Genomic DNA, 14,283 nt, shown 5'->3' on the forward strand with positions numbered 1-14,283 from the left:
ATAAATTTTCTTTTTTCTCACTAAAAACAAATTATTATCACAGATGTTGTTGGCCGAATATGCCTCATCCAAGGAAGTGATATATATATAACAAGAACACAGATACAAAGATCATCATTGCATTGCGTTTACATTGGTACTAACACTTTATTAAATAATATTTATTTTAAGCAACAAATATATAATACAATCATTATTTGTAGATCCAAAATGGTACGTCTAACTATCTGGAACAACAAGGCAGAAAATTTCAGGGAGCTAAATCGCATATCTACCAGGAAAAACTAAATTGTAATCATCACAAGTATCATTTCACGGTTACATGAAGGTAATAAACTAAACATAAAGTTTATGCCAAAATAAATGCTTACAAATAATTTACTTTTTCAGGGAAATTATCACTTACAACCACACATGGATCGCGCTTTTACTTCGACACCGACATTGATATCATACAACGCTTCCAAAAGAGGAATAAACTGTTATCTTAAGCCTAATAGGTAACGATACCACTAAATACTCAAAAATATTCATTTCTCCTACGAAAATTGATTGCTCAACACAATATATTATTCAAATTTACTGTTATTTAAAAAAGAGAAAATGATCACCGCATCACATTCAAACCAAAACTCTATGGTTAAATCTACAATACACAAAATTAACAAACAACTTCTTAAACTAAAAAACTACCAATCAAAAGTATAAATTTAATTAATTTGAACATGTTATCCGCGCGTAGCGCGGACACCGGATCTAGTAGTCTTAAAAGGTGTTGTACAATCATGAATTTTAAAAGAGTTTGAATCTAGCCATAATTTCTTGTTTGCATAATTGATTTGAAATTTTACTTTACTCAATTAAGACTTTAAATATTTCATAAAAAAATCTATTGATTTTCAAAACTAAAATATTTTTTTGTATTTAGGATCATCTGAAATAAAGTCCAACAGATTTTCATGACCTATTATTAAAAACAAACTTCAAGATATATTGTATAGATTTTAGAATCTGCAGATAATTTTTTTATATATTAATCCATCAGTTTCATAAAGAGTGTCATTTAGATACTTTTTACACATATTAACAAACGCATTAAAATATATTTATATTTTCATTAATATCACATATCTAGCCAATAGTATTTTAAATAAATCGATTTATTTATAAAATCAATGTATTTTGTAATTAATTTTGAACTGAAAGTTTGTATAAATTGCATTGATATTATAAAATGACACTCTTTGTGAAACAAGAAAAATGAGCTAAGTGACACTTAATATAAAACAGAGTGAGTATTTTTTAAATCTTATAACTTATAATCTAAACTAGATAATTTATTTGATAAAATTAGAAACAATAATATCGTCATCAGTGCAAAGCTTTTACAACAATGTATATATATATAAATTCTGAATACTATAGTATATCCTGAATAAAATATGTTAACTATATTATACAGTATTCATTATTCTCAAAGCATTTTGCTGGAAAGTGCGGTGTCCTCTAAAGTTAAAGCATTTTCTTTGGCAGTTGGTGTCCGGTTGTATAGCGGTTAAGCAAATCCTTAAAGCAAAAGGGATACAAGGAGACACTTGCTGTGCTCGGTGTGGCGATCCGGAGGAATCAATAAACCATGTGTTTTTTTAATGTCCTCCAGCACGCCAAGTGTGGACACTTTCTAGAATCCCTTCGAATCCAAACCTTTTCTCAATTGGCTCACTTTTTGCTAACGTGGACCACCTTTTTTGGAGAGTTAACCCAAAAATGGAGGACCATCACTTTGCCTAGATATTATGGTACATTTGGAAGGGTCAGAACAACAAAGTGTTTAGTAACCTGGATGTTGATCCGAGGGAAACGCTCCGATTAGCAGAAGTTGAATCAACACTATGGGCTGAGGCACATGTCATTATTGATCATAGGTTGACACGGGAAGTACATGCTAGGCCGGATTTAGGAAACACTTGAAGATGGTGTTTCACAGACGGTTCTTGAAAAGATAAGAATGTTTTTTCAGGACAAGGATGGTTCAGTATGTTACTAGGGTTTGATGGTTTATTAGGAGCAAAGAATGTAAGTGCATGCCTCTCACCTCTTCATTCGGAGATAGAGGCTTTAATTTAGGCAATGGAATGTATGAGAAACTTAAGGCAGTTTCAGGGTACGTTTGCGACGGATTGTTCCCAATTGGTGAAGATGGTTTCGGAACCAGAAAAATGACCAGCATTTGATAGCTACTTGGAGGATATCAAGCTTTTGCGATGCAGTTTCGTCAACTCAGATATCGTTCATGTTTCTAGGACGAAGAACATAAGGGCGGATAGCTTGGCACGTAGTGTTAGGAAACAACCGTCTTTTGTCGTGCACATGGACGCAGAGTCACCACCTTGGTTTACAGAGTCTATTTGAGTCTGTAAATGTTTGCTGTAAAAAAAAAGTAAAAAAACTATAATTGACCACTTAGCCGTGCTCTTAATGATGGAATTTCACGTATTTGGATAAAAATTTCGTGGAATTAGTCTTTGATCATGCAAAGCCTTTGGAATTTCCCGGTTATAAAAAGAAAACAGAAAACAAATAATAGATCATAGATAAACACATATATTTTGAATTAATATATTTACTGGTACTTAGCCGTGCTCTTGGAATTTCACGTATTTGGATAAAAATTTCGTAGAATTAGTCTTTGATCATGCAAAGCCTTTGGAATTTCCCGGTTATAAAAAGAAAACAGAAAACAAATAATAGATCATAGATAAACACATATATTTTGAATTAATATATTTACATGTACATCATCATTATTCAAAGAGTGGCCTAATTCAAACAATGAAAAATGTAGCAGAATGAACATGGAATATGAGAAATATATTATCATGATACTATTTTATTTCAACAAAAATACTATTTTATTGTTTTATTTTATTATTAACTCTATTTTTTTATTAACGTCCAAAAAGATATTATTTTATTGTTTTATTTGATTATTGACTCTATTTATATAAAATCTGAGTGAGGAGCTTCTCTCTCTTCTTCGTTCTCTCTCTACGATCTTTCACGAAGAGAAGATCGAGATAGCTCTGTTTTGTCGCTGGTTTCTCCCGGCGATTCTGTCTCTGGTATACTCGGTCCGTTCGATGAGTATAGCCTGCTTTTGTCTCCCGTGGCTTGCGGTTTCCTCGACGGAGCTGTCCGGCTTTTGTCTCCATGTCACGCTCTTCTCGATGGTGACGGCATCTTAGCACCGGGGTTCTCCCGGTTTTGTTGATCGATGTTTCCCGTTCTTCTTTTCCCAATCGCCTCTCTTTCCTTAGCCTTGATGAAGATCGACGGTGGTGGGATCGATTGTAGGCGATTCGTTCTTCTGGAAACATAGATCCGGTGTACGACTTGAACAACCGTGAAGATAGTTCCATGGTGAGCTGTTCTTCAGCGGTAAAACTTTGCTTGACGGCGGAGTTCCGTCGAGTCTCCCTCCAATCGCCGGTGGAAGGCGGTCCGTTCTTTCCTTGACGCGTGTTTTACAGCGCCGGGCACTCGTCCACGTGGTGGGACGCGTGGATGCCTTCCTCAACGGTTTTCTTCCTTTTGGGCTTGAGGCCCAAGGAGTTTGTTATCGGGCCTGTTGTTTGGGCTTTGTTGTTTTTTTTATGTTGGGCTTGGTCCGGTTTGGGCCATGACCCGGTTAATAAAATATATGTGTAAAAAAAAATCTATATTTATATCAACGTCCATTTTATAAAAGGCAACTCCCATTATATCAACGCCAATCCATAACGTGTACGTAAGGAGATGTTTTAAGCAGGGTTTCTGGTTTAGGGAGCGAGTGTAGCTTGACGGAACAATTACATTTACTAATGATAGTTTTATTTTTGGTGACCCATTATTTTAAACAACCGCTTTTCAAAACATACATCGAATTTGAAATTACTCTATAAATAAAGTATTGTCTTCTTTATTTGTTCATGATTGTATTTTCAACATCATTTTGTAGTAAATTATGTAGTTGGGTTGGAGATGATCTAATAGAAACTGATCAAACATTAATCTAGGACCATTATGTGTAAAATTAATTTTGGAAATCTGTTATTGAAGGTTCATGCATCAGAGAAATAATCTGACAAATTAGTTAAGGTATATGAAATATCATCATTTGTATATTATAATACAATATTAATTTTAGCAGAGAAATATCAAATACATGATGAAATAACAGATTGCATGAAGGTCTCGTTAGAGCATTTCCAAAGGACACTATATAACTTCAAATATGAAGTTTTTTGTTTTCCAAAAAGGAACTTAAAAACTTTAAATTTGAAGTTTCGAGGAGTGAAACTCTATATTTGAAGTTTCACTACTTCAAATTTCAAATTTGAAGTTTCATATTTTTATTAGCATTTTGGTCCCTACACATAACATTTATGATTCATAAATATTTACTTGTTTATTGTTTTAATCCTTATAAAAATTATATCTCATAAATATTTTAAGTTTTGTTTATAAAATCTAAGTTTTACACATAAAATTAAATAAAACTTTAAAATAAGATTTAAAATATTTAAAACTAGATTTAGACAACAAAAATATACAAAAGAAACTTAACAAAAAAGCTTTTAGAAAATCACATGAAGACATAACTATTACACAAATTTAAATATTACAACACCACTAATAGTCAGGTAAGTTTGATCAGGAACCTTCAAAATTTCTAAATATTGTCCAATTTTTTTTTGTGTAACTGAAGATAGTTGTTGTTGTTGATGATGTCTTTTCGTACAATTCTTTCTTGTTCATATTGAGTATATTCAGGAGTATTAATATCATCGATAAAAGTTAGTCTTTTTAGCAATATTTTATGTTTCTTTTTTATTTTCTTGTTCTGATCTAATGTATTTATAAGTATTAATATCACCCGATTTCAACATTCTTTTATCTCTAATCTACAAATTAAGAATGAGGAGGGACATTTTTACTTCGAAATGCACTAGTAGATCATATATGCATTACGGAAATCACTTTATGGAATAATATGGTATTTTGCTTGAAGTTTATTATTAATTAAGTCATTTTTTAAAAAATATATTTTAATATAATATTTTATTAATTAATATTGTTGTAGTATGTTTATATATGTGCTAGTTATTTATAAATATTTTATGAATTTAAATTAGTTATGACAAATATAAGAACCATATTATAAAATACAAATAGTTCTGAAGTTGAGTTTGAAGTTTTGCTCTCGGAGAAAAACACATTTAAACTTCAAATATATAGTTTTAGAAACTTCAAAATAGAGTTTATTTTTAGAGATGCTTTTAGAATAAAGCTACACTTTATAAAGCTATCGCTAAATTTATTTTTATATTGTATTTTTCAATATAGCACATATATTTTCTCGTGTAATAATTTGTTTTGGAAAATTCTGAATATTAACTTTCTAAAATTTTGTTTTTTCCAATCATTTTATCATAGGAAAATATCTATACTGCTTGAAAAATAGACGTTAAAACTTAAAAGATATCAAAATATCGGTAATTGCTATTAAAAATAAACCATTCGAGATTGAATATCAATGTGTAGTGTGTACATATCAGTGTTACCTAATCTGACACTTGCAATGAACACCCTAAAAGTCGCAAACTCCACAAAGTCTTTTCTTCTCCCCAACTAATGTATTCACACATTTGTTTTTTTGTCGTTTCGACGACGTGTTCACACTTCATTTTACATATCTATATAAACTATTTTAACTTCTCTCGCGCCACATAAACCCAAAGCCACGCAGACATCATTATTACTATCCACATTTGAGGTGTGTTATGTAAGCATACACCTTTTTTCTTGAAACATTAAGCTTATACCATTCCGGCAAAAAACAGTATACAATACAGTATACTTCTCTCTACTCACAACTCGAGAGCTTGGAGTGAGAAGTTGGGAAAAGGTAATCATTTATTATTTCTCTCTCTCTATATATCTATTTCACTCTTTGGAGTGAGACGCGATGGAACAAGAGCGCAAGAACAATATGAACGGGATGGAAATGGAAAAAGGAAAGAGGGAGAGTGGGTCGAGAAAAGGTCTTGAATTAACGATGAGAGTGTTGGCTTTGGTTCTTACAATGGTGGCTGCAACTGTACTTGGTGTCGCGAAACAGACAAAGGTTGTGTCTATTAAGCTTATTCCAACTTTGCCTCCTCTTGATGTCTCGACAACAGCCAAAGCTTCTTACTTGTCTGCCTTTGTGTAAGCCTCTCTCTATTATTTCTCATTTCCACATACGACCATGAATTGATTGTTATAAACACAACTTTTACATGCGTAGATAAAACGAAAAAATCAAAAATTTAAATTATAGATTAGTTTTTGTTTTATTAATTATTCACTAATTTTTTTAAATGAAATATGTTTACGGAACGATTCATAGATATGACATTTAAGATCTTTTTTCGTTTTAACATCTTGGACTTTATTAAAAAAAAAAATCCTCATGGAGAGCACGAGATATAGATACTGGTTCATAAAAGTGGTAACTAAGACCATCTACAATGGTTCGTTCTATTTTGCTTAATTACCGTTAATTACTGATTTTTATGTGTTATATGTCCGTGTATAACAGTCATACATGTGTCCACGTATATAGAATAATATAAAATCATTGACAGATAGACAGTGTTTAGTATTCGTAAATAATTTAATCTTATCATAAATGTCCAACTACCCAAAAAAAATTTCATAACAGCGATGTTGGTCCACAGAAAATTTAATGTACACTGACTGTAGCTTGCATGACGAGCAATAAATAAACAACTTTTTAATACTAATTATAAAAACAAGACAAATTCATATAGCTTGCTTAAAATACAGAAATTAAGCAATATATGATTAAACAAATGCTGTAGGTACAACATTTCGGCAAACGCTATAGCTTGCGGTTACGCAGCAATCTCGATAGCGGTTCTGATGATCTGCAAAGGCAGAAGAAGCAAAGGGTTGTTAATGGCGGTTTTGATAGGAGATCTTGTAATGGTGGGTTTGCTATTTTCTGGCACTGGAGCCGCCGGTGCAATCGGGCTAATGGGTTCACAAGGGAATAAACATGTGATGTGGAAGAAAGTTTGTAACGTCTTTGGAAAGTTCTGTCACCAAGCTGCTGCTTCTGTTGCCATCACTCTTATTGCTTCAATTGTGTTTATGCTTCTTGTTGTTCTTGATGCTATGAAGCTTCCTTAAATTTTTAATACCCTAAAACAATGCTTTAATTTGCTGTTTCTGCTTGTTTCTTGTCATTTGTTATGTGTAAAGTCATTATCAACAATCATGCAACTGTCTATTTGCTTTTAATGTTTTATCAAATTGTATTCTTTAGTCAAATCGTTACCTTTACTATATAGCATGACATGCTACTAAAGTGAAATATAGATGTAAGTTGTGACCACTGACAATTTTTTTTTTCATTTTTTTTTTATCAAAAGACAATTTTACTAAGAGAAAATTCCTTTTTAACTACTCAAATGTTCTTTTACAATTTGAGGCTTACACACAAAAAGGGGACAATTCTTCTTATTATGGGCCCAGTACCTAAGAGCATCATTATACCAAAGCCTCTTCTTAGGTCTTAATTTTTTTTTAATACTTTAAGTAGTTAAAGTGAGGTTAAGAGACATAACTAAAAGACCTGTACAATTAACGCCTCTAATGCAAGTTTCTTATTTAGGGATTCTTAAAAAAACGTCATGAGAAGAAGATGTCATATAGAATTTTTATTGTTTTGTGAATAAAATTTGTGATAAGAGAAGGAGACAAAGAGTAACCGTAGAATGCATGAAACTGAATAGTCGAACCGTAGAATGCATGAAACTGAATAGTCGAACCATATTCTGCTTATTTTTGTCAAATTCTTTTTTTTTTTGATAAAAGCCTTCATTAATTTAAAATATTTACAAACAAGAGTAAAACATTACGATAGAAAAACAGAATAACAAGGAGAGAGAAAGAAGAAGCTAGGAGGATGTAGGTGAAGCACGAAGCTCTTTCTAAAACCGAAAGAAATCAGATCGTGAGCCAAAGCTCAAGAAGAGATCCACCGCATGGTCTGCCCATTTTTTTCAGCACCGTTGCAGGAGGACGCGTTACTACATCATGTAGCCTTAAATGTCGTTCTTCCCAAATCTCATAGTACATACAAGCATGAAGCATGCCAGGCCTGAAACACGCTAAAGTAGTAGCTGTGGAACGAGGTTGGAGTGACAGCCATTGGAAATTGCATTCGCCAAATTTTTCTTTCCAAATTTAGTTTTTGTCAATTTCACATATTGGAAATTGCATTCACTAACAAAAAAAACCCTAATTTACTAACTAAAATTACACCCCCTCTCTTCTTTTTCTTTTTTCCTATTTCTCTTTATCATCTATCTCCAAAACTAATTTTTCTTTTTTCTATTATTTCACAAATAAGCGCTTCGCATATTCTAGTACTAAAACATGCATTCACATTTTTATTTTATCTGCCAGTGGAACCTCTTTTTTTTATAACCAAATTCCATAAACTCCACTTAAATGATAAAAGTTATACTGTTTTTTCTTGTCGATCTACGGTAGTCAAATTACTAGTTACGTTAGACCAATCATACTTTTTTTTCGTTTCAATCAATACATACAACAACTTTAGTTTAAACTTTCTTTAAAGAACAAAAATTTGTTTATTTATAAAGGTATTTTTCTATTTCCCCTCAATATTTTTATTTTAGGATGCCTCCCATGTCTCTCTAACTAAATATAACCTTTCTATTCTATTAATAAGAAACGGAAAACTAAATAATTCAAATTTCTTTTGAAAAAAGGTATAGCCTTAAGTTTGGAACACCAAGCAACATCTAAAAAAATATCAAAAGAACCATTTTCTAACAAAAGCGAATCACAACGCAAAAAACCAACAATAACTGGAATTGGTTTATCGTTCACTTAAATGTGCTTCATTAAAAATCCATCAAAAAGATTCATCCTTTCCATCAACATATTGCTTTTCTTTTCTTCATAGAATCAACTTATTTTAATTACAGAAATAAAAATGGGTTGTGGAAAATCAAAACACGATGTTGTTACGGGAAACACCAGGACGGTTAGAAAACCCTTAGATGCTGAATCAGTGAAGGGTAAAGAAAATGAGACAATAAGAAAACAAGAAAGCTGCCAATGCCAGAAAAGCACCGACGTCGCCGCTGCGGTTTCTGCAGACCGGCCAGATACCACCTTGGAAAACAATACCAAGAAGGAAAAAGAAACTAAAGTAGATTGTGGAGAGAAGCCAGAGGAAAGGGAAGCTGGGGAAGATGAACACAAAGCAGAGGAAAAGGAAACCACCATTTTGCCGCCGGTAATGGCAGTAGTGCCAGAAAATATTGTGACGGAGGAAACATCCAACGACGTAAATGAGAACGTTTTGATTGTGGATAAACAAAATGGTACGCAAATTATATATATACCTTATAATTTACAAATTATATTGTCCACCTACTAATCTAATAAAATGATACTCTCTTCTTGAAAACTAGATCGGACAAGAAAACCGTAAATAAATTAGTTCATTGGCTACCATTTTTAAAAAATAAGTATTTCACGAAGATCATGTTTGTTTTACTAACCCTCTATTAATCAATTAATGTTGTGTTTCAAAAAAAAAAAAGTTGGCTATTTAACGAAAAAACCATGTATCTTGTCATGCTTTCATCATTTCCATGCGGTTTATATTGTCTAAAACATTTATTTTATATAGAAATTATACACCTAATGTAGATTATAAGTATTTTTTTTTCCCTCAGAGTTGTTTGTGTATTGTGTAGAAAACATTGACGCATGTTTTTCGGTTTGAATAGCAGAGGAAGGTGATATTGAGACGGTGGTCGAAGAGGAAAAAAGTATCGACGATAAAATTTCGGGTGATGTCGACACTGAAATTTCACCTCCTGAGATTGAAGAACCAAAACCAGATGTACAAACTTCGGAAACAACAGAATCAGAAGTTCAAGATACTTTAACTACAGAGAATGTAGATATTGTGGCAGCAGAAAACGTAGAAACTGCGTCCACAGATCACGATGAAGTTCCGGTTTTAAAGGACGAAGATAAAGTTGATCATGTAGAGGTATATATAAGTTAAATAATTAGTTTGATATCATAGTTATGATACAAGAAATATCTTACATAACTTGCCTTTCCGTTTTGGGGTTGTGTAGGAAAATCTGGCAAAGGAAGTTGAGTCGGCATGAACAAAACAAACATATCGATCAACTTTAATCCATTTATAAAAACACTCCATGCACCACAAAATCAAATCTATTGTTTCTTTATTTGGTAATATATTTGAAAAACGATATTCAATGACTGTATTTTGTTTCGTTTAAACATATTTATCACTTTTGGTGGAAAAACATATTTAAAACTTTAATATAGATGGAATAAAGGTTTGATTGTTTTAGCAGGAAAAAAAAATCGATTGTTTGTTGTTACAAATCAAAGATGCACAAATGAAGAATTGAAGGAACTTTTGTGTGTTATTGCAGAATGTTTATACACACATATACACTACAAGACCTTATTCTTGCTTGCCTATTCTCTATGATTACAATCAGCTATTTACAAAAATACAGAATAATGTAATTGCACAATCGAAGAAATTGATATTTGATACTATGTACTATGTAGGACCGCGACTGGTTCCAACATTATTAATCAGCTACCGTTACATTTTTCTATATAGAGATATGCAAGCACATACATATCATAATAAATCAGTGTTATTGAAAAATAACTTTCAAAAAAAAAGATATGCAAGCAGGAATCTAATTATGTAATGTACACTGAAAATAAAAAACTTTATCATGATGTAAAGAATGAGATAAAATTTATATTATTATTTACGCATAACATTCTCCAAAACAGATAATCAACTGAAAATTAAAGACGAAATACCTCTAGTAGGTAAAGAATTGTAGAGTTCCAAAAAAAAAAAAGGTAAAGAATTTATACAATAAGTTAATGTTACTGTAAGTCAAGACGATAACGAAACTGAATCATGTTGGACGCTTTGCTAGAGAATAATCGAAAAGAGAGAACATCGGTTTTGTTTGCTTTAAAGATTAAGAGCTTCTACTTAAAGCTCTTTTACATGGCAAAGTTGTATTGTAAAATAAAGTTTGATTTTGTACTTGGGTTTATCATATCAAAATATATCTGAATAGGGTTTTATAGATTTGACAAAAAAAACGATAACATATGATGTAATATCACTTGTATGAAATTTATGGAAAGGGTTTTCTTAAAACAAAATGGAGAACTAATTCAAATAACTAGCTGTTTACCATGTTACTGATGGTCTGTTGAAAATATGTAAATTAACATCACATATTAGATGTCAACTTTTTTTTTGAACATTGAAGAAGGCCAACTTTTATCCTAGAGTTCATCATTTAAAAACGCAAAATTTATCAGTTTCGTCATGGATATATATATATACATAGCTCAAAAGTAAAAATAACTACTTTAGTTTGTATGGTTTTAATTTGTATGAAATATTAAGCGTTAACTATTAATTTTATATAATCGTCCTATGCCAAAAAACATAAAATGTGTGTTTGCTGATTGTTATCTAGCTAGTCAGACGTGAAAATTAGCTGCAAGTTGTATAAATTTGATATCTGGATCTTATAACAAATCTATCAAGTATAATCAGAAAAAGTATTTTTTTATCAATTTAAAGATAGTTTTGAATTTGGATAAATCCATCACTAAATTCTTCACTATCCATAACAAAGTTTTCTTGGAAGTGATTGTTCAACCTCATTATAGAAAATGGCATTCTAACTATTACACCAAAGTGTGTACAGAATTGGATTCTACCATATAATGAACTTTGTTAGATTGTTACATATTTATTCCATGTTATAGGACGGTACGGGCCAGTTGGGGAATTAGATGTGATTTGGCATATTATGTACATACATATATGTGTCGGTACGTGAATCACGTACACTGAAAATCATAAGAAACTTTTATCTTGACATAAGAATAACGACTCTTGAGATCAACATTGGGCCACCATTTAAATCATTGAAAGGCGCAAAATAAAAAATGTGACTTAACATTTCAGTTGTTTTATTTTGGAATACAACTTGCCTGCTTCTCTATCAAATCCATCTTCTTAGCCATGAGTTTGACTTGACATAACTTTTATTCATCGAATAGGGAATAAAGCTCAAGTTGGTTTGATTCTTGAAGCTTGACATCGTAATATTCGAACTTCATGCATGACGATAAGGCTAAAACGGAACCACATAGTTTACCTTTTTCTCACAAGTGGTCAGGATTATTGAGGTAATATCATGCGATCTCTAATTTCACAAATATTGAAGAAGCAAATGAGCTGAAAACTTTATATCTAAGCTTAGCACCTGTATTGAAGAAGCAAATGAGCGTCTTAAGACGTATCTAAAAGTTAAACTATCTCAAAGGGGGTGGCAACGATCAAATTTGTATGTAAAATCGAATTTTCAGCACAGCGCCTGTATAAACCTGATGATAAAAATCAACATTAAACCGGTTACAAAAATAATTATAAGACAATAAAAATCACAAAACATTGAACAATTACACTTTTCACCTTTTTTATAACATATAGTTATTTTGGTAATTAGTTGCACAAAATACTTATATTAGAAAATAAAACTTTCGTATCAAACTAAAAGATTGGAAGCTATCTTTAGACGTGTTAAAAAAAAGGAAAGCTATCTTTAGATTATTCTAGTTTTCAAGAATGTAACAAACTAAATAATGCGACATAAGAAAATGCGATACTGCAGTTCTTTTACAGCTCAATAAATCGAAAGACCGTACTACTTATAAACATCACATGATTCGTCCGTATCATAATATATTCCCCACAGCTAAGATTTTGTAATATCAACTGGGAAAGGGATTTTTTACCCAAAAAAAAAACTGGGAAAGGGATAAAACAGTGTTTGAGTTTTCTTTTTTTTTTCTTTTTTTTTTTGATAAAAAAAAAAGAAGACTCAAACACTGTGTTTCCCTTTCTCAGTTGATAACCCTTTTTGATCCTTTAGTCTGTAATAGCCACGAGTAACTCAACCGACCATAACTCCAACTTTTTACATATATTCCCACCATCTTAACAATCTTTTGTTATTTAAAAAATGTGGGAACATAGTATTGAAAACCAGACACGTACATTATCCCCAAGATGAGAGAACCAAGATTTCGAACAATAGCATAGAATCTTCATTTCATTTGTCTGCATGCCTTTGTGAAGATGCTATATATAGGAACACTTATAGCCGATCTTATTACATCAAACACAAGAATTCAAAGTCACTTTTCTCATCTTCGTCCCAAAATTCCTAAAGCTTTCCAGTTTCCACATTTCCCCTAAGTTGAAATTTTTTCATATTCTAAAAGGAAAATTCTTCCAGAAACCATACTTTTATCACCGATGGAGAAGCTACAAAAGATGGTATCCGAGAAACCTGTTGTGATATTCAGTAAGAACTCGTGCTGCATGTCCCACACAATCAAGACTCTCTTTGTCGACTTTGGCGTGAACCCAACGATCTATGAGTTAGATGAGATCAACAGAGGTAAGGAGATAGAACAAGCACTGGCTCAGCTAGGCTGCAGCCCGACTGTTCCTGTGGTGTTCATAGGAGCCCAACTCGTTGGTGGAGCCAATCAAGTCATGAGTCTTCATCTCAATCGCTCTCTCGTCCCAATGCTTAAGCGCGTTGGAGCGTTATGGGTTTGATTATAAACGCACACAATATTCTAATGTTTTGTAAGAACAAGATGAAACTAAAAAAATGAGATCATCTATACATATATTTGAAGTAAGTCTATCTAAGTTTTGAGGAGATAATGAGTCTACCTATTTTTAAATCGTGCAATTATTGAAGTCAGCTAAAAAATAATAATATATCTTTCTAAAATTTCGGTGTTCAACCCGGATAAATATAAATAGTGCACCCGAATGGCTCAGTCCAATCGTACCTACAATCCAACATTCTCCTAATATGGTTACATAAATAAACGATATTTATATAGAAAATTTTAAATAGTAACCTTCACACAGTATCTGAATAACAACAATGGTATAATCGGAAAGTGTTTTTCTTTTGCTTACAAATTTGGTAATCGGAAAGTTAGATCGGGGAAACATGCATGTGACATTGTGAAGCTAATAGTTCCGGTGTTGTATATTAACTCGTCCAAAGA

General features: G+C 32.0%; 2 protein-coding genes across 4 annotated transcripts; both read left to right on the plus strand.

Annotated features, from left to right (window-relative positions):
• The first annotated feature begins 5,286 nt into the window (after positions 1-5,286).
• Positions 5,287-7,254, plus strand: LOC103860791 (CASP-like protein 1E1). Its single transcript, XM_009138457.3, has 2 exons — positions 5,287-6,249; positions 6,906-7,254. The coding sequence occupies exons 1-2, from the start codon at positions 6,008-6,010 to the stop codon at positions 7,234-7,236; spliced, it is 573 nt and encodes a 190-aa protein (XP_009136705.1). The 5' UTR covers positions 5,287-6,007; the 3' UTR covers positions 7,237-7,254.
• Positions 7,241-14,010, plus strand: LOC103860792 (monothiol glutaredoxin-S4). 3 transcript variants are annotated; one of them, XM_009138458.2, is made up of 3 exons: positions 7,241-9,467; positions 9,879-10,147; positions 10,239-12,985. In XM_009138458.2, exons 1-3 carry the CDS (start codon positions 9,074-9,076, stop codon positions 10,269-10,271), a joined length of 696 nt encoding a protein of 231 aa, XP_009136706.1. In that variant the 5' UTR covers positions 7,241-9,073; the 3' UTR covers positions 10,272-12,985. The 3 variants fall into 3 exon arrangements, with proteins under 3 accessions (XP_009136706.1, XP_009136707.1, XP_033144808.1); XM_009138459.2 differs by having other exon boundaries at positions 9,882-10,147; XM_033288917.1 differs by having other exon boundaries at positions 9,285-9,467; positions 9,879-14,010.
• Positions 14,011-14,283: the final 273 nt, after the last annotated feature.

Source organism: Brassica rapa, chromosome A03, assembly GCF_000309985.2.
Source record: "Brassica rapa cultivar Chiifu-401-42 chromosome A03, CAAS_Brap_v3.01, whole genome shotgun sequence".
NCBI classification, from domain to species: domain Eukaryota; kingdom Viridiplantae; phylum Streptophyta; class Magnoliopsida; order Brassicales; family Brassicaceae; genus Brassica; species Brassica rapa.